Below are 23733 nucleotides of genomic sequence, written 5' to 3'. Positions count from 1 at the left end.
CGTAGGGTATTACGCTCCGGCGGCCCGAACCACTCTAAACCCTTGGTGTTCATCGTGTTCTTGAGCGAGATCGAACTGGTCGCTAGCTAACCCCCGAGTACTCACCCTCTGGGCTTAGGAGGGTGCATTCCGCCACCCGGCTGTGGTTTGCCACACCACGACAACATGAGTTGTTGAATTTGATATGGACTGAATGGAAAATTGAGACCAGACGGGAATGATGTGAATATGTAGGTATGGCAGCAGGACAGGGTTCCTGGGTGTCTTAGTCCCGTCTGAGTCGGTTAAGGACCGTACCGTTGTTGGCCCTGCTGATCATGGTTGAATTATACTAGCCACATGCCAGGAGTAGGAGGTAGTCGAAACCGGTAAGCCGAGTACTGCCTTGCTTCGAAAGTACAGAAACCCGCACACAACTCCTGGGGTAGTCGAGTAGTCGCGGAGAAACGGGGATGCATATGTTTACTTTTGGTGGTCTCACGTTGAGCTCGGCTGACCATATGTCGTTGGGCTGGTTCCTGTAGTTCGAGGTGGGGAGGGGAATGGTTGGTGCGTGTGGTCCGACGGGGCATACGCGTGCCGTGTTGGTTAGGTTCACCTTGCAAGGTTAAATCGGATTGATTCGCCGTCAGTCGCTCTCGGATATGATCACCTTGGTCACTGCGTCACATCGTAGTGTTATGTTGGACTGATAATGATATTTATAATTATGAGTACATTGAATTATTATTTGTTGCTCTACAATGATTGTCATAGATAGTTTATGCAAATGTTAGATTTTGGTTAATTTATATAGAATCTGGGGCTAAAATATTGAAATCAAGGACTTACTTTAGTTGCTTTTCTGCAAACAAATCACCAGCCAAATGTCTTGCATGTCTAGATATGTGGGCTAAGTTATACCCACAAGTCGGGTAAGTCTTGCTGAGTATTAGTTGCTCAGGGTTTGTTGCCACCAATTTTTGTTACAGGACACCCGGACGTTGACTTCTGCCCCTGCTGCGTCAAATTTATCCGCAGAGATGCAGAGGGGTGGTGAGAAGTGGTGGAGAGAGACCCTTAGATTAGGGATTTGGTGGGTTGCACACTTGAGGGCAGAGTGTGCAGCCCTCAGTTTTGTTTCGACCGGTCTGACCGGTGGTTGGGTTTGGTCAGGTAGCACCGGTCTGACCGGTGAGGCGTACCGGTCTGACCGGTGGTGGTAAAAACTGAACCAGAGAAGTAATGTAGTTGTATGTTCTCTTCCGTTGAACTTGGCTACGCTATATAAAGTTTGTAAATTATGTAATTTATGTAAATTATGGGAGTTTGTGTATTGAACTCAATTTGTAAAACTCTTGATATCGGTTTGTCATCCTTGTATATTTTCAAGTATTTTGTCATGCTTGTACCATCTGCGCCCACCTTCGCGTGGGATTACCGGTGTTGTTTCGATTGGGCCGTGGATTGAGAAAGGACCATCAAATTAAACCATTAAGTTAATGCGCCCGATGTGTTCAAATGACGGCCATTATACTTAATTTAGAGTTTTAATTTGGCGGTTCCGTCACATGCGCGCTAGCTTCCGTAATGTTAGAGTCTTTGAAAGTGATCGGGTGCTCTAGCCTAAAAGGGGGAGGGGGTGAATTAGGCACTAATAAAAACTTAGACCTATGGCTCCAACTAGTTTGCACAAAACTTAAACTAAAACATGCTATCTAAATGTGCAACTAGGTTGTTCTAGTGTGAAAACCTATCCCAAAAGAGTTTAGCAACCTATAGCCTTTCCTATCAAGAAAATATTCTATGAAAGTAAAGGCACACAAATTGCTAGTATGAAATGCGGAAGCTTAAAGAACGGGATAGGAGATAGCAAACTCTTGACGCGGGTGTTTATCCCGTGGTTCGGTTAGCCACAAAGACACACCTACATCCACGCTGTTGTAGCACTCACTAAGAGTATTGCTACTCGGCCACCAAGTCTCTTCCGTGAACACAATCACGGTCACCTTGGCCCCGAGTTCCACTAAGGAGCTTCTCCACAAAGGATGGGGGTCTCCACGTCCCCCGCACAAAGATGTCGTCGCCGTTCCACACCAAGTCGGAGGGTCGATGACGTTGCCGGCGAGCTTCACGCTCCAAGGTGTCGGCGCACCAAGCTCTTGTTTTGGTTCACTAGAGAACCACAGCACAAAGGCTCAAGGCCTTGCAATCTCACTCACTAAGAGCTAATCCTTTACACAACACTCTCAAAGTGTGCTAAGGGCTAAGGATATGATCTTGATGCTTTTGTATGGCTTGGAGATGTTCTTGGGTGTGTGTGGGATGTCCTTGGACTCCAGCAATCTTCAAATGGCCGGGGTGAGGCATATATATAGGCCACCAAGTCTTGTAGCCATTGCTCCAACGGTTAGCAGAAAACTGTGTATCACCGGATGAACCGATGCCTCTGGCGGGGTAGCGTCGGTTCATCCGGTCACTCATAACCCGAAGTAGCCGTTGAACTCTTGACAGCTGACACAGTGGCCACCGGTTGAACCGATGCTTTGTACCGATGCATCACCGGTTCATCCGGTGCTTAAGAATCTTCTCCTGGGCGCTGACGTCATTACACCGATGGTATGCACCGATGCTTCACCGGTTCAACCAGTGCTGAAGACTTGGCTCTTGCGTGACTTGCATCGTCTCTGGAACACAGTACGCCCAATGCACCGATGTCCCTTTTTGAACCATCGGTTCATCCGGTGCCTATAAACTGACTTGGCTTCGATTCTCTTCTGCACCAAAATACCATGGCGTCGGTTCTTCCGACAACCATCGGATGCACCGATACTCATGCGTCGGTTCTTCGGGCCTTGCTACGCCTATCTTCTCTTTCTCTTTGTCATCACTTGAACCTAAAAGCCTGGAAATGGTCATCTTAATAATCATATTAGTCCAAGGGTTGTGCTGTCATTTAATCACCAAAATCACTCGAAATGTCATAAATAGTGCCATGTTCGTTTCAGTGTTCTTGGCAGATTTGTTGGCATTCCCCTGTCGTCGGTTCTATATATTTCTGCAGAAACTGTTTCAGAGAGAAATTAGCATATTCGCTCTATCTCATCACAACGTACAGAGAACTGACAGAACATAACCATGTAATTTCTAATGATTTCTCAAGACTTGACTTTGCATGCCCGTGTTTGGTTTTTTACAGGCACATTTCTCGAGAAGAGAATCTCGCATGCATGGAGTACTAAATGAAGTCTATTTGTAAAATCTTTTTAGGAATGGGTGTAATTTTTCGAGACGAATCTAATGACGGTAATTAATCGATGATTTGCTACAGTGATGCTACAGTAACCATCCTCTAATCACGCGGGCAAAAGCCTCATTAGATTCGTCTCGCGATTTACACGGGAGGTGGTTTTGTAATTAGACTTCGTTTACTACTCTAAATTTTTGGTCAAAGGTGCTACAGTAAATCCATGGTTTCTAACCAAACACAGCACTAGGATTATTTCGACTCCTTGCACTGTACATTCCGTTCCTTCTTGTATTGTTTTTAGACACCTGGCTCTTGCTTCTACATTCTGTTGGAATTATTAGCATTTTTTATATTTTATTGTACCAACTCCGAGTTGACGACTTTGCCCAATCGGGAGGCACCTGTTGCTTTCACGGGGCAAACTCGTTCACATGCACATCGATCACCCCGCCGTTGCATCATGGTAAAACATCGTCATCGGTCGTCAGTCCTTGTTACCTACGGATCGCTGGCCGTTGACTTGACGGCGGCGGCTGGTGGAGTCAACGGCCTCCGTGTGTAGTGACGTGGCATAGGCATCATGCATTGTCTTTCTGCACTTCATCAGTCATCACTCTCTGACGACGACTCATGGGCTGCGGGGCCGGCGTCCTTAGAGCATCTTCAAGAGATCCCTATCTCTCTTCCCTATCCTTGTGTTTTTAGAAAAAAACAAAAATAACACTCTCCAATAGTTTCCTATCCTAATTCTCCATCTACTAACAATTGGCATATTGCCTATCTTTGTGCGTAAATATACGCACGATTCCGTGACTCCCGATCGGTCTCCTTGCTGCCGATTTTTCTTCGCGCTTCTTCTCCCTGCCCTCCGTCGCACCATCGTCGTAGAGGAGAACATCCCTGATGGCAAGTACGAGCCACCGGCAGCCGATGCCACTGCTCCAAGCGCAGGTAACTTGGAATCCATCCTTGATGCTGGCGCTTGCTGCCGAATCAATCAATTGTAAGCGACGAATCGAACCGGAACCATTTGAAACGAACGATCCGCGTGCCGGCGATCAGCCCGAAGGTGTCGGACATCCCAACCCAGAGCCGAATGAATGAATCAGTCTGCTGATGAATCGTTGTTGGATTTGAATGTACAGGGGTACTACAAGTGCAGCATGGTGCGCAGGTGCCCTCTCTTGATCAGAATTTCAGGATCACCATTAGACTCCGCTCCGGTTTAGCAGCTTCAATTTTATATACCAGTTGTGTTTGTTTAGCAGCGGACGATAGGAGGGTGGTGATGGCAGAAGGGCGGCGCGGCAGGCTGCAAGCGATGGCGGGCAGAAGGAACCGAAATTATTCTTGTGGGTTAACTTTTCATTTTTTTATGAGTAAAAATAGGGAACTCTTGGAGATGGAGTTTTTTTTATCTCTCCATATCTATTTGGGGAGTTGGCAAATAACAAGTTTTGGGGAGAAAAAATTAGGAACTCTTGGAGATGCTCTTTGGGGGTGATGTATACGTAGCCTAGGCCACTTTCGGTTTCCATGGTCTGGGCTGCTGCTACACTTCGACAAAGAGAGGTGCGTGGCAACAAATGGAGATTTTTTTTTATCTTCACATCTTTTATTTTCGGAGTTTGCAGAAATAAATGTCTACCTAAAAAATGCAAATCTGTATATAGCCATTACAAATGTCTATAACCAAATGAATTGGCAGTAGGTCAAGGGTTAGACCCTTGCCATCATTTTATTAAGCTATAGCCAGATGAAACAGCTATATATGCTAGAACCTAATTTCTGGCATAAAAATGTTTTTAATAATTAAATTCAATTATGTATAACTAAATGGTTTAGGGTTAGAATACATTTGATTGCATCGGAAAAAGTTGGTTGCTTTAAACGTATAAAAATTGCGCTGTAGGAGTCACACGGCAACAATATATGATGCAAATTATATAATAATAATAATAACAGTGTGACAATGTTTATGTAGTTTCATATCTGTGTGACGTGCACTACTCTTTCTATGTATTTAAGAAGTTGATTACCGGAAAATACTAGTCTTTTTTTTAGTTGTAGTTTAACCACTTTACTTATGAGTAAAATTTGCATGAATTTCTAAGCACATCAAATTTATGACCAAGCGGGGATTTTCCAAACATGTACACTTTTGTTAATAAATATACAAAATAGTTTTTAGGTTATAATCAACTAACTTTTTTGACATGATCAAATGTGCCAATACAAGTTATACCATTTTTATTACCCATAATGCAATAAATAAATCACCTTTTTTATTTGATGGGAATTAGCTCCTAGCACCTTATAGTCATTTCAAATAGCTATAGCCAAATGAAACGGTGGTAAGGGTTCGTTTGAAACAGATATATGCGTATAGATTAGCGAATTACATGGGTAGGCATTTATTTATGCAAAATTGGAAAAATAAAAAAAATCAACAAACGGACCCTCTACGTACTACAGTGTCATAGGATTTGTTGGATCTTTGGATTGGTTAGATTGAGAATACTGTAATTGTTTATCATTTATCTTGCGGGAAATTCTACTCATCTAGAGAAAGATGGGGTAGAGTATTAGATTGGACCTCTTGTTACGTGCCCTTGCCACAGTTACTAATTACATGCATGCTTTATATTTTCTGCTAAATCATATTCTGCCTATACATTTGGAATCACATGATATTATGCTATATGCATAGCTCCAACCGTAGATTTTCCCTGTTCCTCTACTTGAGCTATTGCCATTTTTTTGCTATTGTATTATAGCCTAAAAAAAAGCATCTGCTGTTAATTTCAGGTGCTGGTGGAAATTAAGGGGTACTTATTCTGTTTTTCAATTAGATCAGTGCATAAAAGCAACTATAAAGTGTGTGCTAGCTTTTGCAGTGTTAAGAGTCCTCTTGGTTGATTTGGCATTAACTCGTCGTTAGTTCTATTCAATTTAGAAAGTATTCGACAAGATGAGAACTAGATATCCATTCTATCTCTTCATTGTATACACGCAATTCTTTTAATGATTTCACTACCGCTTCTACTACCCCTTGGAACCGTTGACCTTTTGGATCGTTGCCTAGCTATATATAACATTCTTGTCTAAATAATTGTGATGCTCACTCAGAATGAAAATCTTTGTGAGGAGCCCCATTGGCAGGACAATGTGTCTCAGAGTCCGACCATCAGATACCTTGCATAGTGTTAAGGCAAAAATTCTAGAAGAACAGTGCCTTGTCTTTGATGGAAAGCAACTAGACGACAACCTTACATTGGCAGATTATGACATCCACCATCAATCCACTCTTGACCTCCAAGAAAAGATGCAGATCTATGTAACGGATACACTAGCAGGAAAGAACATCACTCTTAAGGTTCATAGCTTAGATAATATTGACAATGTGAAGGCCAAGCTTGAATATAGTGAAGGATTTCCCAAGGGTCAGCAATGCCTCATTTTTGGTAACAAACAACTAGAGGACAATTCCACCTTAGTAGACCACAACATTTGCAAGGAGTCCACCCTTCTTGTTCTCCACCCAATTCCTGGCCTGATGCGGATCTCTGTGAAGACGCAACTTGGGACGACCATCGTTCTTGCGGTTAACAGCTCAGATACTATTGACAATGTCAAGGTGAAGATCCATGAAAAGGACGGTATTCCTCCCGACCAGCAACGCCTCATCTATCATGGCAAGCAGCTGGAGGACGGCCGCACCCTAGCAGACTATGACATACAGAATGGGTCTACTGTTCATATGGTGCTCCGGCTTCGAGGTTCTTGAGATGGATGCCATACATGTTCACTCAACAATAAGTCTCTTTTGCTGCCGTCTTATTCTTTTCCATGGCAGCAGAAAGTAGCTGCGTGTGTACTCAATAAAACCATCATTGCACTATGGTCTTGTTCATTCAAGTTGTGGTGTGTTTGTCAGTAAAACTTTCTTCGTCGTACCTTAATGTGTGAAATCATCAAGAGTAGCCCCGTACTCCGGGTCTGTCTTGACATCAGTTGATTGAGAAATATAGATGATCTTGCTAGATAAGTCTCTGGTTTTTTTATTTACCATGGTTGGAGATGTATGACTGATTTTTGTGCATTGTATGTGAACAATGGGTAACGCAATATAGTATGAAGCTAGCATGCAAAATCCAACGTACCAACACATGCAAGTTAGCTGCCGCGGTGCAGTTTGTGCACGGCCAAGCTGTGCATATTTATCTTTATACAACCAGACATACGAGTGCCTGAATTTGTGTCCTCCGGCCGGAGGGTGGTTAGTAAAGATGCAGTACGACACAGCTCTTGAATGGATTTATACGCGGGCATGTGGTTAACGAGTACACCGCTGTTGCACAACAGAAACCAGATAATCCATGAAGGAAAGAAGATGTTTTGTTCTGCAGATTTCTCCTCAATGCCGACCTGTTGGACCTTAAAGTAAAGGGTGTTTGTGCAAAGGCAATCTAAGCTATGCGCAGTAACTGCTCACTGTGATGACCCAGGGATAAACGAATCACGAGTCGAAGCAGAGCTGAATCACTCCAACTCTCCAAGTTCAGGGCAAATGAAAATTAACGTGGATGTTCCATGGGAGGACAGGAAAGAGCAGCTGTTGTCGTGCGGGGTTCGTTTGGGAAAGATCATCTTTCTTGGCAGATCCGTTGCAACTCATCAGAAGCTGAAGCGCTGTCTTGGTCGAGAAGGCCTCTGCACCTGGCAATCCAAGTGGCTGTCTCTTTTTCAAAAAAAATAAAAAAAATCCAAGTGGCTGTCAGTTCATATCCTACTGGAAACTGAGTGCATGCATCAATGTGGTGACTGGCGAAGGCTTTGAACTCCAAGGAAGAAAATCTGTGGACGTTTGGCGTTGCTGCTAAAGGAAGTCAAGGCTCACGCTCAAAGGGACTGGGAAGTTTTTTTTTTTAGGAAAAAGAGACTGGGGAGGTTGAGATTGTTCACTGCTCAAGACACAAAAACAGGGCAGCTCACTATTCGACTAAATATGCTTATGACGAGGTTTCAACTGTTGTTTGTATCAGATAAGCCCCTTCTTTTATATCATCGATGCTGAGCGTAACCTGCTTCGAGTTAATAAATTCGAACCTTATCCTTGAAAAAAAAAAGAAATACAACTAAAGATCATGGCAATCATTCACAGTAGTATATAATCGGATAAAAGAAAACTCTTGGAACTGTCTGACAGCATCATTGCACATCGCTTTGTTTCAAAATTTTCATAGATGTGGGAAAAATTGATTGATTCCAATCATTGGAAAGGAAAACAAAAACCTTCAAACTAAATATATTTTGGGACGATTAAGATTATGGCGTGTACAAAACAATGAAACATGACACCCGATATATGTCTATGGCTATATTTATGTGAACTATTTTCAAAACTGATAAAGGATACGGCAGTAATAAAAAATAAAATGTCATGGATATTCTCACAGCATTTCAGTAAGCCATACAACTCAAAAAAAATGACAAGCAGCAGTATTTTTGTATCAATTCATGGCACACATTGATAGCAGTAGCACCAAGATAAACGTGAATTCGGTGAGGGCACGATGTTAGTGTCAAAACTTGCATTGCACTATATTGCTCGATATCTATTAGAACTCCATACATCATTCCGTAATATCTTTGAGACTAGCACTTCACGCAGACTGAGTATTCAGTCTTTAACCAAGGCATCTTCTGACAGTAGTGTAGTGCAACCAAATCTGAATGGACTTTGGAACTGACAATAAACCTGCGAAAACAACGATACTCATTGCTTTAGTGCACCGTAAATGACAATGGTTAACTAGATGGTAACATATGTAATTTTTAAATAACTTATCATTCTACATATACTCAGGAAAAAATTGAATTGAAATGCACTTGATCATGCTACATTTCAACATCAATCATATCGGTTTGCTGCGAACTGAGCGTAGCTCTGCTGGTAAGGTTCCGTGTGGTGGAACCTGCCCACCAGGGTTCGAGTTCTCGACTCGGCGCTAGTGCTCGCATTTTCCTGGATTTATCCAGGATTTAACCGGCTCAGTCTTTCGGAGGTGATCATAGGGGTAGGGTTGCGTGCGTGTGTTCGTAGGGGCGAGTGTGCATGCGTGTATGTGAGCGTCTGCGTCTGTACTGTGTGATTCGCAATCATACCGGTTTGCTTCATTAATACACACCGTTCAGGTTCACACTTCACTCATGTGGGCTGGGCCTGCTTCCGTTCGTTTTACCAGTGTGGGCTAGGCCTGCTTCGGCTTTCATGGCCCATAAACAAGCAAGTCAACAACAACTCCAGCTCTTCAGATGTTTCCTCTACGAAGGCCCTGGGTCCAGATGGTTATCCTGTGCATTTCTTTCAAAGACACTGGGATCTTTGTGGTGGTGAAGTGACATCTGTAGTGATGAGGGTTTTGCAGGGTGAGGATGATCCGGCGGGCATTAATAGCACCTTCATCGTGCTAATACCGAAGGTAGCCAGCCCGGAAGAACTGGGTCAGTTCCGACAGATCAGCCTTTGCAATGTTATTTATGAGATCACATCGAAGGTCTTGGCAAACAGACTAAAGAAGCACCTTCCAGAGATAATTTCAGAGGAACAATCTGCGTTTGTCCCGGGACGTCTTATTACTGACAATGTTATTGCAACTTATGAGTGCCTCCATTTTATGAAAAAGAAGCAGCCAGCGGATGAGCGTTGCTGTGCACTAAAGCTCGATATGAAGAAGGCATATGACAGAGTGGAGTGGAATTATCTACGTGAGATCATGCTCAAGCTGGGTTTTCATCCTTCCTGGGTGGACATGGTCATGCGGCTGGTGACATTAGTGTCTTTTTCGGTTCTCTTTAATGGTGAGAGCCTGGAGAAGTTTTTCCCATCGAGAGGTATACGCCAAGGTGACCCTATTTCTCCTTATGTCTTTGTTCTAGCAGCAGAGGGCCTTTCGTGCCTGTTGAAATCCAAAGTTCAGTCATCAGCTCTTAAAGGAATTAAGGTGGCAACGTTGGCTCCGACGGTTAGTCACTTGCTCTTCGCCGATGATAGCATGTTTCTGTTTAAAGCTGATTTAGAGAATGCAAGGGAAATCAAGGACGTCCTCCAGACCTATTGCCGGGCATCAGGGCAGCAGATAAATCTAGATAAGTCTTCAATTCATTTTGCAAAGGGCTACCGTGATAATACTAGGGAAGCGATCAAGTCAATACTTGATGTACATAATGTTTCACTCAGTGAGAAGTACCTGGGGATGCCTACAGACACGGGTAACGTGTTGAACGGTGCCTTCAAGTACTTAAAGGACCGTGTCTGGAAGAGGATCCAAAGGTGGATATAACAAAGCCTGTTAGCAGGAGGAAAAGAGATCCTCATAAAATCGGTTGCTCAAGCTATCCCGACGTACTCAATGGCCTACTTCAGATTGCCACATGGTTTATGTTAGCACATCACAAGCTTAATTCGAAACTTTTGGTGGGGAAGCAAGGATGGCAAATGGAAAACCTGTTGGGTGGCGTGGGATGATATGACGAATCCGAAGTCCTCCGGGGGTTTAGGCTTCGGAGACATTGAACTCTTCAACCTGGCGCTTTTGGCAAAGCTGTGACACCCTAGGTGTCTGCACAAGAAAACTACATTTATTTCCTATGCTTCATGTGTGAATTGTTTGAGCAAGGGACTATTTGAAAATTTTAAGGACCTTTGTGTAATTATGAATTGTTCCAGGGTCATCTCTATAGTTATATTTGAATAGGATGTGTGATTATAGCTTTTGTGGAGGGTGTTTTTATAAAATATAGTGTAATCATTACTTGGCAGGAAATCTTTTATTTCAACCTAGATTTGATGTGAAATTTCCATGGAAAAGACAAAAGTCCTTTGAATTCAAATCCTCTTTATGTTTTCAAAAATAACTCTTTAACCTTTGATCAAATAAATTTTTGCACAACATCAAAGTTGTAGATCTTGAAAAGTTGAACAACTTTCATGTTGGGCACTTTTTCATTTGAGCTCTAGATTGAAAGTTATTGCTGGTTTACAGTTGGGTCCCTGGAATTTTCGGAAATTGCAAACTAGTCCTTTCTTCTCCTTCCTCCTGCCTGCCTCTCTGCTTCTCCTCTCGCCGGCGCACTGCCGCGCCGCCCACCGCTCTGGGCCGCCCCCAAGCCACCTCCTGCTTCGCGCTGGCGTCCACGCGTCGCTCCCGACCTCCTCCACCACTTCTTGCCCACGCGCTGGAGCTCTCCAACCCGTGCCACGCAGCAGTAGCGCACCGCGCGGCCGCCACCTCGCCGCCGTCGTGGAGAGCCCAACTCAGAGGCCCAGCTCTCGATCTTTCGCGTGCACAAGCACCGCAAAAACCTCAGCAAGCTTTTCCCCTCACTCTTTCGCCTTTTCCTCGCTCTGACGCCTCAGAACGCCGCCGCCGCTCCACCCCGAACGCCGGCGAGCTCAAGCCGCCGTCGACCCGCCATTCCAGAGTAGCTCCGCCCACGCCAACCCCACCAACAGCTCCGTCTCACCCTCGTGCACCTTCCCGACCACTTCTCGTCGACCAATTCCCACTGGAATAGCCCCGCCGATGAGCCTCCTCCGCCACCGACCGCCCTCCTCCGTCGATCCGCCTCCTCCGGCCCTCTCCTGTTGCGCCAAGGGTACCTAGGGGTCCGCCTCGACCTCCTCTTCGTTTTCCCCAAGATCCCTATCGCCGCCGGCGAGCCTAGCCGCCGGGAATCCGACCGATTCCTTCCTCTGTTTCTTTACTACGGCCAAGGACTTGGTTGTTAGAATTCGAGAAACGCCAGGGGGCTATCTGCTTAGTCAGTGACTCAAGTGAATAGTGTTACTAGGGACTTTTTTGTTATTTCTAGCTGTAAACTTTGAAATTCAATAGAAATTCGTAGAAAATTCGTAAAATAGCAAATCTAGTTGTTCTGGAATTCTTGTGTAAAGCTCTATGCAGTAGAATCAAAATATAATGGATGTTTGTTGAAAGTTTTTGCTGTAAAAATTGATTTGTGTCACTAGGTATATAAAGACTAGTTGTTTTATCTTTTTCTTAACTATTGCTTGAAGCCATGTCTTGCAGTGAAATTTTTATGGTGAATTAATCATGTGAATATAGTATTGCTATAAAAATTCCGTGGTCAGTTCTCATGTGTAGATATTTCTTTTATTTAATGCTTCTTTTGTAGACTTTAATTATGATAAATAGTTTATGCTGATGATAAATCATGAGAATATTTATGACTGTTCCTCTTTAATATTTTAGCATGTCCATGAAGATTGAGCCCTAGGTCATGACTATAACAGAAGTTAAAAATGAATCTTTTTAGATTGATGTCTGTTTTGTTTATTTTCTCAGAATTAATTGTTTGTAGATAAAATCATGAAAAAATCAAATTAGCTAAATCATACCTGTGTAGACCTTCTGTTAAATTTTTAGATTCTGTTTTGCTCTTGTTTAACCTGTATAATTCAATCTTTTTCTAGGTGTTGTCTGAATGAATGAATTGTTCTGAATAAATGGCTATATGTTTTTGCATGAAATTTACAGGATAGCTTACTCTATTCATATTTTGTTTAATGTAATTTTTTCTAAATTTATTACTATTTGTTCTCTGAGTTTTTGATTTATTAACAAACCATGATTTAATTGCTATAGGAAACTACTCCCACTTGTTTAGGAAGTTAGTATAGCTTTCTTATGCTGTTGATCATGATGCCTTGTGTAGTTAGATATGTTAATTAACTACTCTATAAATGATTGCCCATGTGATAAGTATGTTTGTTAATTGTTAGACTACAACTTTATCGTGAAGTGAAGTTTGTTTATAATTTCTTCTCTTGCATCACATATAGATACGACTGCTTTATCGGATGGGACGTACGAGCTGATCCCTGATTCCGAAGGAGGTGATCTCGAAGCTCAAGTGAACACTGTTGTACTAACTGAAGCCCCGGACCAAAGTTCGGAAGAGCCCAAGGCTGAAATAGTTAGTGACTACCGAGAAGGCAAGCCCCGGACATAACCTATATTTCAAATTATTACCATTTACTGTTACTACTTACTTGTGCATTTACAGTTCTTAGGATTTGAATTGAAACTCTAGATGCATGATCCTAGGAACCTATGTATTGAACACTAGACCTGAGTTCGATTAATTGCTAAGCTTATAGGACTGGTAAAAGTCGAGTGATTGCTTGTCACTCGCGAGCTTTATTTGAACTGCTTGTTTACTTTCTGTTATCAATATAAGGACGACGGTTGGGGTTGTGTTCGATATCATGACCTTGTGTGAGACCCCATCTGTGTTGATGAACTTGCTAAGGTCGCGATGTGTGGTAGCGGTGGTTAAGTTTTTGAAAGTACTAGCCACATGCCGTAAATATGGTACGCGGTAAGCCTAGTAGCCGATTGGACCGGGGAGTGGATATACCTCTCACTCTCTCTTAGGATAGGTTTTATTTTTATGTTGCGCAACACTACGGCTAGGAGGGACAAGGTTGGACCTTGGAGCCCTGTAGCCGGGGAGAGTGACTCTATCCACAAGCCGGAAAGAAAGGTAAATGCTTGTTTGGGAACGACCCGACGGTGTTCCAAACGTGTGTGTTAGGTCTGTCTGGCCAGGTTAACAAATTCGATTCGAATCGTCTGCTTCTCACAGTTTGGGACTACTTGATCCCTTTGCCACACAGAGTAATAAGAGCAACAATATTATGATCAATCTTGATGTTTGCTTAGAGTTCTACCATGGTTGAATAGTAGTTGCTTACATAGAATGGTCAATCAACTGGAATCTTGGAAGCTAAAAATTGAAAGTAAGGACCTACTCTTTATTGCTTTTCAGCAAAAAGGAAAACCAGAGCCTCACAAAACCCTGCATAGTCTAGTTAGGTGGGCTACGTATACCCGTTGACGGTTAAGTCTTGCTGAGTATTAGAATACTCAGCCTTGCTATTGAAACCTTTTCAGGTATGAGCTTTGAGGACCAGATCGCTAGCTTGACTTATCCCTGCTCTTTGCCTCCTAGCTGGTCCATAGAGTGGGATTCGTCTTCGGCCGGTAATGACCCTGACGAGTGATACCTTGCTTGGGCTAGCTTGGTATACCTTTGCGACGTGTTGTAGGCGTCATTTTCTCTTTCCGCTGCTTTTCAAACTCTGAACTTATAGTTATAGTTTGTATAACTGTTTTACTAATTTTGGTTTTGTAATAATGGTTTGAACTGGTTTGTAATCACTACTTTGCCTGTGTTGTAAAATTGTGGTTGTAATATCTCTGGACTCGCCTTCGTGCGGGGTATGCTTGTTCGATCCGAGAACCGGTGGTTGTATCAGGACGTTACCCGACAGACCAAGAATTATTCCGTTTGAAGTGCGTTTGAGCCGGTGTTGCCTTTATGGTGATGGCCTGCGCACTTGAGCCGGGATAATTCAGGTGGTTCTGCCACAACTGGTATTAGAGCTGCAAGCGTACACCAGAGGTGTTGGAACCTTAAAAATCGCTTTCCATATAAAATTGGAACAACAAAGAATTTCGAAAAACTACGTTGGATTCGTTAAGGGTTGTGCATAGAATGTAAAGTCCTAGGGAATTTACGAGAATTACTAGGTGGCTATTTATGTATGGTTTATGTTATCTGACTTCCAGCACTTTACATATTGTCAAACCATACTCACAAGCAACCCTTAATTTCTGTAACGACGCACCTACGTTAAGGTAAGAAGGTAAGGATCCTCAGTCAGCTGAGGGAGTCTGACCTTCCCGTCGGTGATGCGAGCCGAACGCTGCCCTCAAGCAGTGGCTTACTTGAGGTGCTCCCAATATACCAACTATTAGTTGACTATATTGGAAGTAAAGTGTACTCAGTCAGCTGAGGGAGTCTGACCTTCCCATCGGCGATGCGAACCGAACGCTGCGCTCAAGCAGTGGCCTACTTGAGCTGCTGCCAATATACCGACCTCGGTCGACTATATTGGGAGTAAAGGAAATTGAGAATACGCCACTGAGTAGCGTATGTTAACGTTGGCCATACGGCGGAAATTGTATGGTTGCCGCTTCTATAGTGAGCGGTAATGTATGGGGACGCTTTCATGTGTGCTGGCATGAAAGGTTCAATGGATATATATATGTTCTGTCAATCTTCTGCAGGTACACTAACCGCGATTCGATAAGTTAAGAACGGTTAGAATTTATCGACTAGCTATATAGGGAGAGCCATATCTATGTTATGCCACCGTGCTAACCACGTAAGCCCAACCATAGTTGGAAATTGTTTATCTTGTGTGGAACGAACAGGACGTGCATGCATATTGGTTGATGTTTGCTTTGATTCCTAGAATTGGGAAATGTTACATGAGTTTTCTTAAGGAATCTCTAGAGTTTGTTTTCAAGAATATGTTTAGTGTGGTTAAACAAAGGGTTGAATGAAAACTTGGTTTGAGAGAGGGAGTTTGAGTTATGTCTTTATCCATAGTTCCATCTTGATGTCTTGATGATCTTTTCGTTCCATAGAATCTCAAATGATGAACCAGTACCAATTGTGGTTTGTTTACCACTTGAGCCTTGTAAACTTTTGAGTTAGAATCACATTTTTCCGCAGTCTTCTTAAAATTATATTTGAGAAGTCTTGAGATAATCATATTACTCACATTTGAATCCTTTTTGATTCAGATGGCGGGCTGTCACCATATCTTTTGGGATGAGGAGGGATGTGCTCATACTGATTGCTTATACTGGGAGGGCTTTCCGAGGATTCTGTGGGATACACTCCGTATTTTTCACTACCCAGACCCGCCCCGGTACAAGGGACGCCAGTTTTCTGAGGATGGAGTTCAGAAGAACAGAGTTACCATGACCATTCCTCAGCACCCCACCTTGGAGTGGCCACCTCTTGAGATTGAGGTGATTGGGTACCGTCTTGTGGACGCTTTTGAGACAGCAGCTCTCAAAGCTATTACTACTTTTTGTGAGCACCATCCCGAGGAGGTAGCTGCGTATCCTATTGGATTGTTTCCAGTAGTCAATGCTGGCAATGCAGAGTGGCTATTCAGGATCACACACTTCGGGCACTTAGTTGGAGATGTAGCGGATGAGACTATTCAGGCTGTGACCAGATATATGAATGCTCAGTCCCACTATCAGATTCTTCAGCAGCGACACATGGAGCAGGTGATAGACTTGGCCCAGACTTTCCAGCGAGGTCTTCGTTTGAGGGATACTCAGATTCAGGGGCTTTAGGATGCTGTTGCAGGAAGAGATCATGCCATTGCACAGTTTGAGCATCAGGCTATGGAGCATGGTGCTGAGATAGTGCAGCGTAATACAGTGATTGGTTTTCTTCAAGGGCAGGTGCATGAGCTTCAAGCAGATCTGGATGATGCTATGGCCCATATTGGTATACTCCAGGAGTGACTAGTTGTTCCAGCCGAGCCTGCAGCAGCAGAAGAGGACCCAGAGGAGGTTGAGAGAGTTTCTGATTTAGATTCAGAGCACGCACTTACTGAGCCTAACCCTCAGCCGGACTTCTCTTCTTCCGGCAGTGCTTCCTCTGTGGGCAACCTCGACGACTTCTAGGCACCTTAGGCTTGTCCTAGATAGCTTGTGTTTTTCTTGTTGTAATATATGTACATAGGGAAGACAATGTTGTAAAATAGCCCTAGGGAGGAGTACCACTTGTTGTATTATATGTGGTAAGGGTGTGTGATGCTAGATTGTAAGAAAAAAGCTACTTTGGATGTAATATAAGTAGCGACTACCAGTTTGGAAATCATAATCTTCCTACATGCCAAATCTTTTCAATTGTGCATTTCTAGACCGTTTGATGAATACTAAAGATGTTGCAAATTTTGTGGCATGTGCGCTCAACAAATTTTAGCCTATTGAGTCTGTGAGACTATATTTTTAGTCCAATCACTTCTATGATCTCTGTTGATTAGCAGCATAGCACAGAACGATGAAGAGTGAATCGCTAGATTATCTTCTTTACCCTTTTGCTCTCAGCGTTGATTATCAATACGATGGAGTATGAAGCCATCTAACAGCTGACCAATTCTGAGTTTTGTGGGTTGAACAAATATGTGTTGTGCATATTGTGTTACACCACATCTAGTTAAAATTCTGCTGATTTTGTTTTGATATCCAATGTATGATCATTGTACGTACCATTGATTTTGGGAGCAAGAAAAATGCATCTAATGGATGTCTTCCATAATTACAGATGGTTGGTCATACTCGTGGATCGCCTGAAGGCTTTGGCCGTGAGGCTGGCAGTGGATCTCAGCAGCCACCGCCACCACCGCCGAATCTAGCCGAATTAATGGCCATGCAAACTGAATTGCTTCGCCAGCTGGTCCAAGGGCAACAAAATCAGCCACGCCAACAGCATGGAGGACGGGAGGCACAACCCGCGGGTTACCAGGAATTCTTTGGTACCCAACCTCCACTTTTCAGGCGAACGGAGGAACCTTTGGATGCCGATGCTTGGCTCCGTACGATTGATTCCAAGTTTGCTCTGCTAGCGGTACCTTGTGCTGATGGAAACAAGGCCCACTTTGCCGCCCAGCAACTTCGTGGTCCTGCACGTATATGGTGGGATCATTATTGTGCGATGCAGCCTGCTGGACATGTCATCTCTTGGGAGGAATTCCGAAATGTCTTCAGATCACATCATATTCCTGAGGGACTGATTGAAAGAAAGTTGAATGAGTTCTTGGCTCTGAATCAAGGAACCCGCACTGTTCTACAATATGCACAGGTCTTCAATCACTTGTTCCAGTATGCGGGCCATCATGCTGATACTGATGCCAAGAAGCGTGATCGTTTTCGACATGGCCTCAATACCAAGCTCAAGGAACGCCTGAACCTTATTCAGCCAAATACCTACAATGAGTTGGTCAACCTGGTCATTACTCAAGAGGACTGTATTGCTGCCCATCGTGCTGAGAAGAAGCGGAAGGCACCAACAGTACCCTCGAGTGCTCAGCCACCGAGGATCGTCTGGTGAAGAATACTCCACCAAGACCTCCACCGAGAAATGCCCCAACAGGCAGGCTTGTTTTTAGGCTGCCTCAGCAGCAAGGAGGATTCAGACCTCCAGTGCCTTAGCAGCAGCAGCAGTTTGGCCCAAGGCCAAATGCCCCACAGTTCAATTGTGGGAATGGTGATAATCGATGCTTCAACTGCGGCAGTACTTCCCACTTTGCCAAGAATTGTCCGCAGCCCAGAAAAAATTATCCAGGGCAGAACTCCAACCAGAACAACAACAAGAGCAAGGGCAAAAGGCAAATGGTGCAAGTCCGACAAGGGCGAGTTAACTTCACTACTCTTGCAGATCTTCCCGAAGGAGCACCAGTCATGTCGGGTACTTCCTCTATTCACAATAAACCCGCAGCCATACTATTTGATTTGGGTGCAACTCATAGTTTTATAAGTGCTAAATTTGGGGCAAGGTTAGGATTGGATTTTTGTCATGTCAAGAAATCTTACATGATAGCAACTCCTGGTGGGAAGATTGCTTCCAATCAAATCATTAGACAAGTACCAATTAAGTTGGGTAGTAAATTGATAAAGACAGATTTGATTTTGTTGAACTTAGAAGGCATGGATGTTATTCTGGGTATGAATTGGATGACTACACATAAAGTATTGTTAGATATTTCTTCCCGAGCTATTGAGATAGATTCACCATATCAAGGAGCCACCATACTCTATCTACCACAACAAGAGTGCTTCAACTCTTGTGCCTATGCTACAAAAGAAGCTAAGATTGAAGATATTCCTGTTGTGTGTGAGTATGTGGACGTATTTCCAAATGATTTACCTGGAATGCCCCCTCATAGAGATATCGAGTTTGTTATTAAGCTTCAACCCGGTACCGCCCCTATTTCTAAGAGGTCGTACCGAATGCCTCCAAATGAGTTAGCATAATTGAAAATCCAACTTCAAGACCTTCTTGAGAAGGGCTTTATACGTCCAAGTTCTTCACCCTGGGGATGTCCAGCCCTGTTTGTGAAGAAGAAGGACAATAGTTTGAGGCTATGTGTTGATTATCGACCACTCAATGCGGTCACTATTAAAAACAAGTATCCTCTTCCCCGCATTGATATCATGTTTGATCAGTTAGCTGGAGCCAAGGTTTTCTCTAAGATTGATCTTCGTTCCGGATACCATCAAATAAAGATCAAGCCTTGTGATATTCCAAAGACTGCTTTCTCGACCAGATATGTACTCTATGAGTATCTGGTTATGTCTTTTGGTCTTACCAATGCCCCAGCATATTTTATGTACTTGATGAATTCAGTCTTCATGCCGGAGCTGGATAAATTCGTCGTGGTATTCATCGATGACATTTTGATCTACTCCAAGAATGAAGAAGATCATGTTGAGCATTTACGCATAGTTCTTCAGCGATTACGGGATCATCATCTTTATGCCAAATTCTCCAAGTGTGAATTTTGGCTGGATAGTGTGAAATTTTTAGGCCATACTATATCCAGTGATGGTATATCAGTTGATCCAACTAAAGTACAAGAAATGATGGATTGGGAATCTCCTACTTCAGTTCATCGAATTCGCAGTTTTCTGGGTTTAGCTGGATATTATCGTCGATTCATTCCTGATTTCTCCAGAATAGCCAAGCCTATGACGGAGTTATTAAAGAAGGGAGTGAAGTTTGTTTGGAATGATAAATGTGAAGAAGCCTTTCAAACTCTCAAAGCACGGCTCACTACTGCTCCAGTGTTGGCTACACCGGACAGTACCAAACCTTTTGATGTCTATTGTGATGCTTCTGGTACGGGACTTGGTTGTGTGCTTATGCAAGACAACCGAGTTATTGCTTATGTATCAAGAGCTCTCCGGAATCATGAGAAGAATTATCCAACACATGATCTGGAGTTAGCATCTGTTATACACGCTCTCAAGCTTTGGAGACATCATCTTATGGGAACTCATTGTAATATTTACACTGACCATAAGAGCCTAAAATATATCTTCACCCAAGCTGATCTCAACATGAGACAGAGACGCTGGCTAGAGTTGATAAAGGATTATGATCTAGAAGTGCACTATCATCCAGGAAAGGCTAATGTGGTTGTGGATGCACTCAGCCGCAAGTCACAATGCCATTGCCTATCTGTGGAGCCATTCAATGAAACTCTATGCCAGGAAATGATGAAACTAAATCTGGAAATGGTACCTCAAGGGAGTCTGAACCATATAGCCGTCGAGCCTACACTTCATGATAGCATCATCATGGCACAATTACATGATGAGGGTATCAAGATCATCAAGGAAAAGCTATCCCAGGGAGAAGCAAAATACAAGTGTTTCCGTGTTGATCATAGAGGAGTTCTATGGTTTGAATCTCGACTTGCTGTACCCAAAAATCATCAGCTTAGAAAGCAAATCCTTGATGAAGCACATCTATCAAAGTTTTCTATTCATCCAGGTAGTACAAAGATGTACTAAGATCTTAAACAAAATTTCTGGTGGACTCGACTGAAAAGAGAGATCGCTAGATATGTTTCTGAGTGTGATGTCTGTCAAAGAGTTAAAGCTAGTCACTTGAAAGTAGCTGGTACTCTTCAACCTTTACCCATTCCATCCTGGAAATGGGAGGACATCAGTATGGATTTTATTGTCGGTTTACCCAACACTTCTCAGAAGCATGATTCTGTTTGGGTAATCGTTGATAGACTCACCAAGACCGCTCATTTTATTCCAGTTCATACGACTTATTATGCCAAGAAGTATGCAGAGATCTATTTTGATCAAATAGTCCGTTTACATGGAGTTCCAAAGACGATCATTTCTGATCGTGGGGCTCAGTTTGTTGCATGTTTTTCGGAGCAATTGCAAGAATCCCTTGGAACTAAATTGATTCGTAGTTCAGCTTATCATCCACAAACAGATGGGCAAACTGAACGAATAAATCAAATCCTTGAAGACATGTTGAGGGCATGTGCTATTCAATATGGCAAGAACTGGGATAAATGCCTAGCACTGGCAGAGTTTTTATATAATAACAGTTATCAATCCAGCTTGCAAATAGCACCATTTGAAGCGTTATACGGTCGAAGATGTCGAACTCCTTTGAGTTGGTCACAAGCCGAAGAACGCAAAATCTTTGAGCCAGATTTAGTCTCTGAGGTAGAGGAGAAAGTCAAAGTTGTCCAGACTAATCTTAAAGCAGCCCAATCAAGACAGAAAAGTTATGCAGACAAAAGAAGAGATCCTTTACAGTTCAAGGTAGGGGATTTCATATATTTGCGAGTATCTCCTACTAAAGGTGTTCAACGCTTCGGTATCAAAGGGAAATTAGCACCCCGATACATCGGACCATTTGAAATCATCGAAACTTGTGGACCCGTTGCCTACCGACTTCGTCTTCCTTCTCAGTTGGCTGCCATTCATGATGTCTTCCATGAATCACAACTTAGGAAGTGCATCAAAGTGCCCACTGAGATCCTTGAACCACAGGATATCGAGATTGAAACCGATCTATCTTATACGGAGTATCCAATCAAAGTTCTTGACACCAAGGAAAGAAGTACTAGAAGGGAGAAATTAAAAATGTACAAAATCTAATGGAATCATCATACTGAGGAAGAAGCCACTTGGGAGACTGAAACTTTTCTCCAAAGAAACTTTCCTGACTTTCTTAGAACAAATTCAGGTATCAAATCTTTCCATTCCTTTTCTTCCTGTAATCTCGGGGCGAGATTCCTTTTAGGGGGGAAGGCTGTGACACCCTAGGTGTCTGCACAAGAAAACTACATTTATTTCCTATGCTTCATGTGTGAATTGCTTGAGCAAGGGCCTATTTGAAAATTTTAAGGACCTTTGTGTAATTATGAATTGTTCCAGGGTCATCTCTATAGTTATATTTGAATAGGATGTGTGATTATAGCTTTTGTGGAGGGTGTTTTTATAAAATGTAGTGTAATCATTACTTGGCAGGAAATCTTTTATTTCAACCTAGATTTGATGTGAAATTTCCATGGAAAAGACAAAAGTCCTTTGAATTCAAATCCTCTTTATGTTTTCAAAAATAACTCTTTAACCTTTAATCAAATAAATTTTTGCACAACATCAAAGTTGTAGATCTTGAAAAGTTGAACAACTTTCATGTTGGGCACTTTTTCATTTGAGCTATAGATTGAAAGTTATTGCTGGTTTACAGTTGGGTCCCTGGAATTTTCGGAAATTGCAAACTAGTCCTTTCTTCTCCTTCCTCCTGCCTGCCTCTCTGCTTCTCCTCTCACCGACGCACTGCCGCACCGCCCGCCGCTCAGGGCCGCCCCCGAGCCACCTCCTGCTTCGCGTTGGCGCCCACGCGTCGCTCCCAACCTCCTCCACCGCTTCTTGCCCACGCGCTGGAGCTCTCCAACCCGTGCTACACAGCAGTAGCGCACCGCGCGGCCGCCACCTCGCCGCCGCCATGGAGAGCCCAACTCAGAGGCCCAGCTCTCGATCTTTCGCGTGCACGAGCACCACAAAAACCTCAGCAAGCTTTTCTCCTCACTCTTTCGCCTTTTCCACGCTCTTACGCCTCAGAACGCCGCCGCCACTCCACCCCGAACGCTGGCGAGCTCAAGCCGCCGTCGACCCGCCATTCCAGAGTAGCTCCGCCCATGCCGACCCCACCAACAGCTCCGCCTCACCCTCGCGCGCCTTCCCGACCACTTCTCGTCGACCAATTCCCACCGGAATAGCCCCGCCGACGAGCCTCCTCCGCCACCGACCGCCCTCCTCCATCAATCCGCCTCCTCCGGCCCTCTCCTGTTGCGCCAAGGGTACCCAGGGGTCCGCCTCGACCTCCTCTTCGTTTTCCCCAAGATCCCTATCGCCGCCGGCGAGCCTAGCCGCCGGGAATCCGACCGATTCCTTCCTCTGTTCCTTTACTACGGCTAGGGACTTGGTTGTTAGAATTCGAGAAATGCCAGCGGGCTATCTGCTTAGTCAGTGACTCAAGTGAATAGTGTTACTAGGGACTTATTTGTTATTTCTAGCTGTAAACTTTGAAATTCAATAGAAATTCATAGAAAATTTGTAAAATAGCTAATCCAGTTGTTCTAGAATCCTTGTGTAAAGCTCTATGCAGTAGAATCAAAATATGATGGATGTTTGTTGAAAGTTTTTGCTGTACAAATTGATTTGTGTCACTAGGTATATAAAGACTAGTTGTTTTATCTTTTTCTTAACTATTGCTTGAAGCCATGTATTGTAGTGAAATTTTTATGGTGAATTAATCATGTGAATATAGTATTTCTATAAAAATTCCGTGGTCAGTTCTCATGTGTAGCTATTTCTTTGATTTAATGCTTGTTTAGTAGACTTTAATTATGATAAATAGTTTATGTTGATGATAAATCATTAGAATATTTATGGCAGTTCTCTTTGAATAGTTTAGCTTTTCCGTGATGTTTGAGCACCAGTTCATGAACAGAACAGAAGTTAAAAATGAATCATTTTAGATTGATGTCTGTTTTG

General features: G+C 43.3%; 1 protein-coding gene across 1 annotated transcript; it reads left to right on the top strand.

The window, feature by feature from the left end:
* The first annotated feature begins 6327 nt into the window (after positions 1 to 6327).
* On the top strand, positions 6328 to 7090 carry LOC120701075 (polyubiquitin-like). The gene has a single exon (XM_039985245.1). The coding sequence runs from the start codon at positions 6360 to 6362 to the stop codon at positions 7014 to 7016; it is 657 nt and encodes a 218-aa protein (XP_039841179.1). The 5' UTR covers positions 6328 to 6359; the 3' UTR covers positions 7017 to 7090.
* Positions 7091 to 23733: the final 16643 nt, after the last annotated feature.

Source organism: Panicum virgatum, chromosome 1K, assembly GCF_016808335.1.
Source record: "Panicum virgatum strain AP13 chromosome 1K, P.virgatum_v5, whole genome shotgun sequence".
Taxonomy (NCBI): domain Eukaryota; kingdom Viridiplantae; phylum Streptophyta; class Magnoliopsida; order Poales; family Poaceae; genus Panicum; species Panicum virgatum.
Note: the sequence above shows the minus strand (reverse complement) of the source record. Positions and strands in the feature narration are given on the sequence as shown.

Excerpts from the sequence above, each read along its gene's own strand:
- LOC120701075 (XM_039985245.1), top strand. The coding sequence starts at position 6,360 with ATGAAAATCTTTGTGAGGAGCCCCATTGGCAGGACAATGTGTCTCAGA.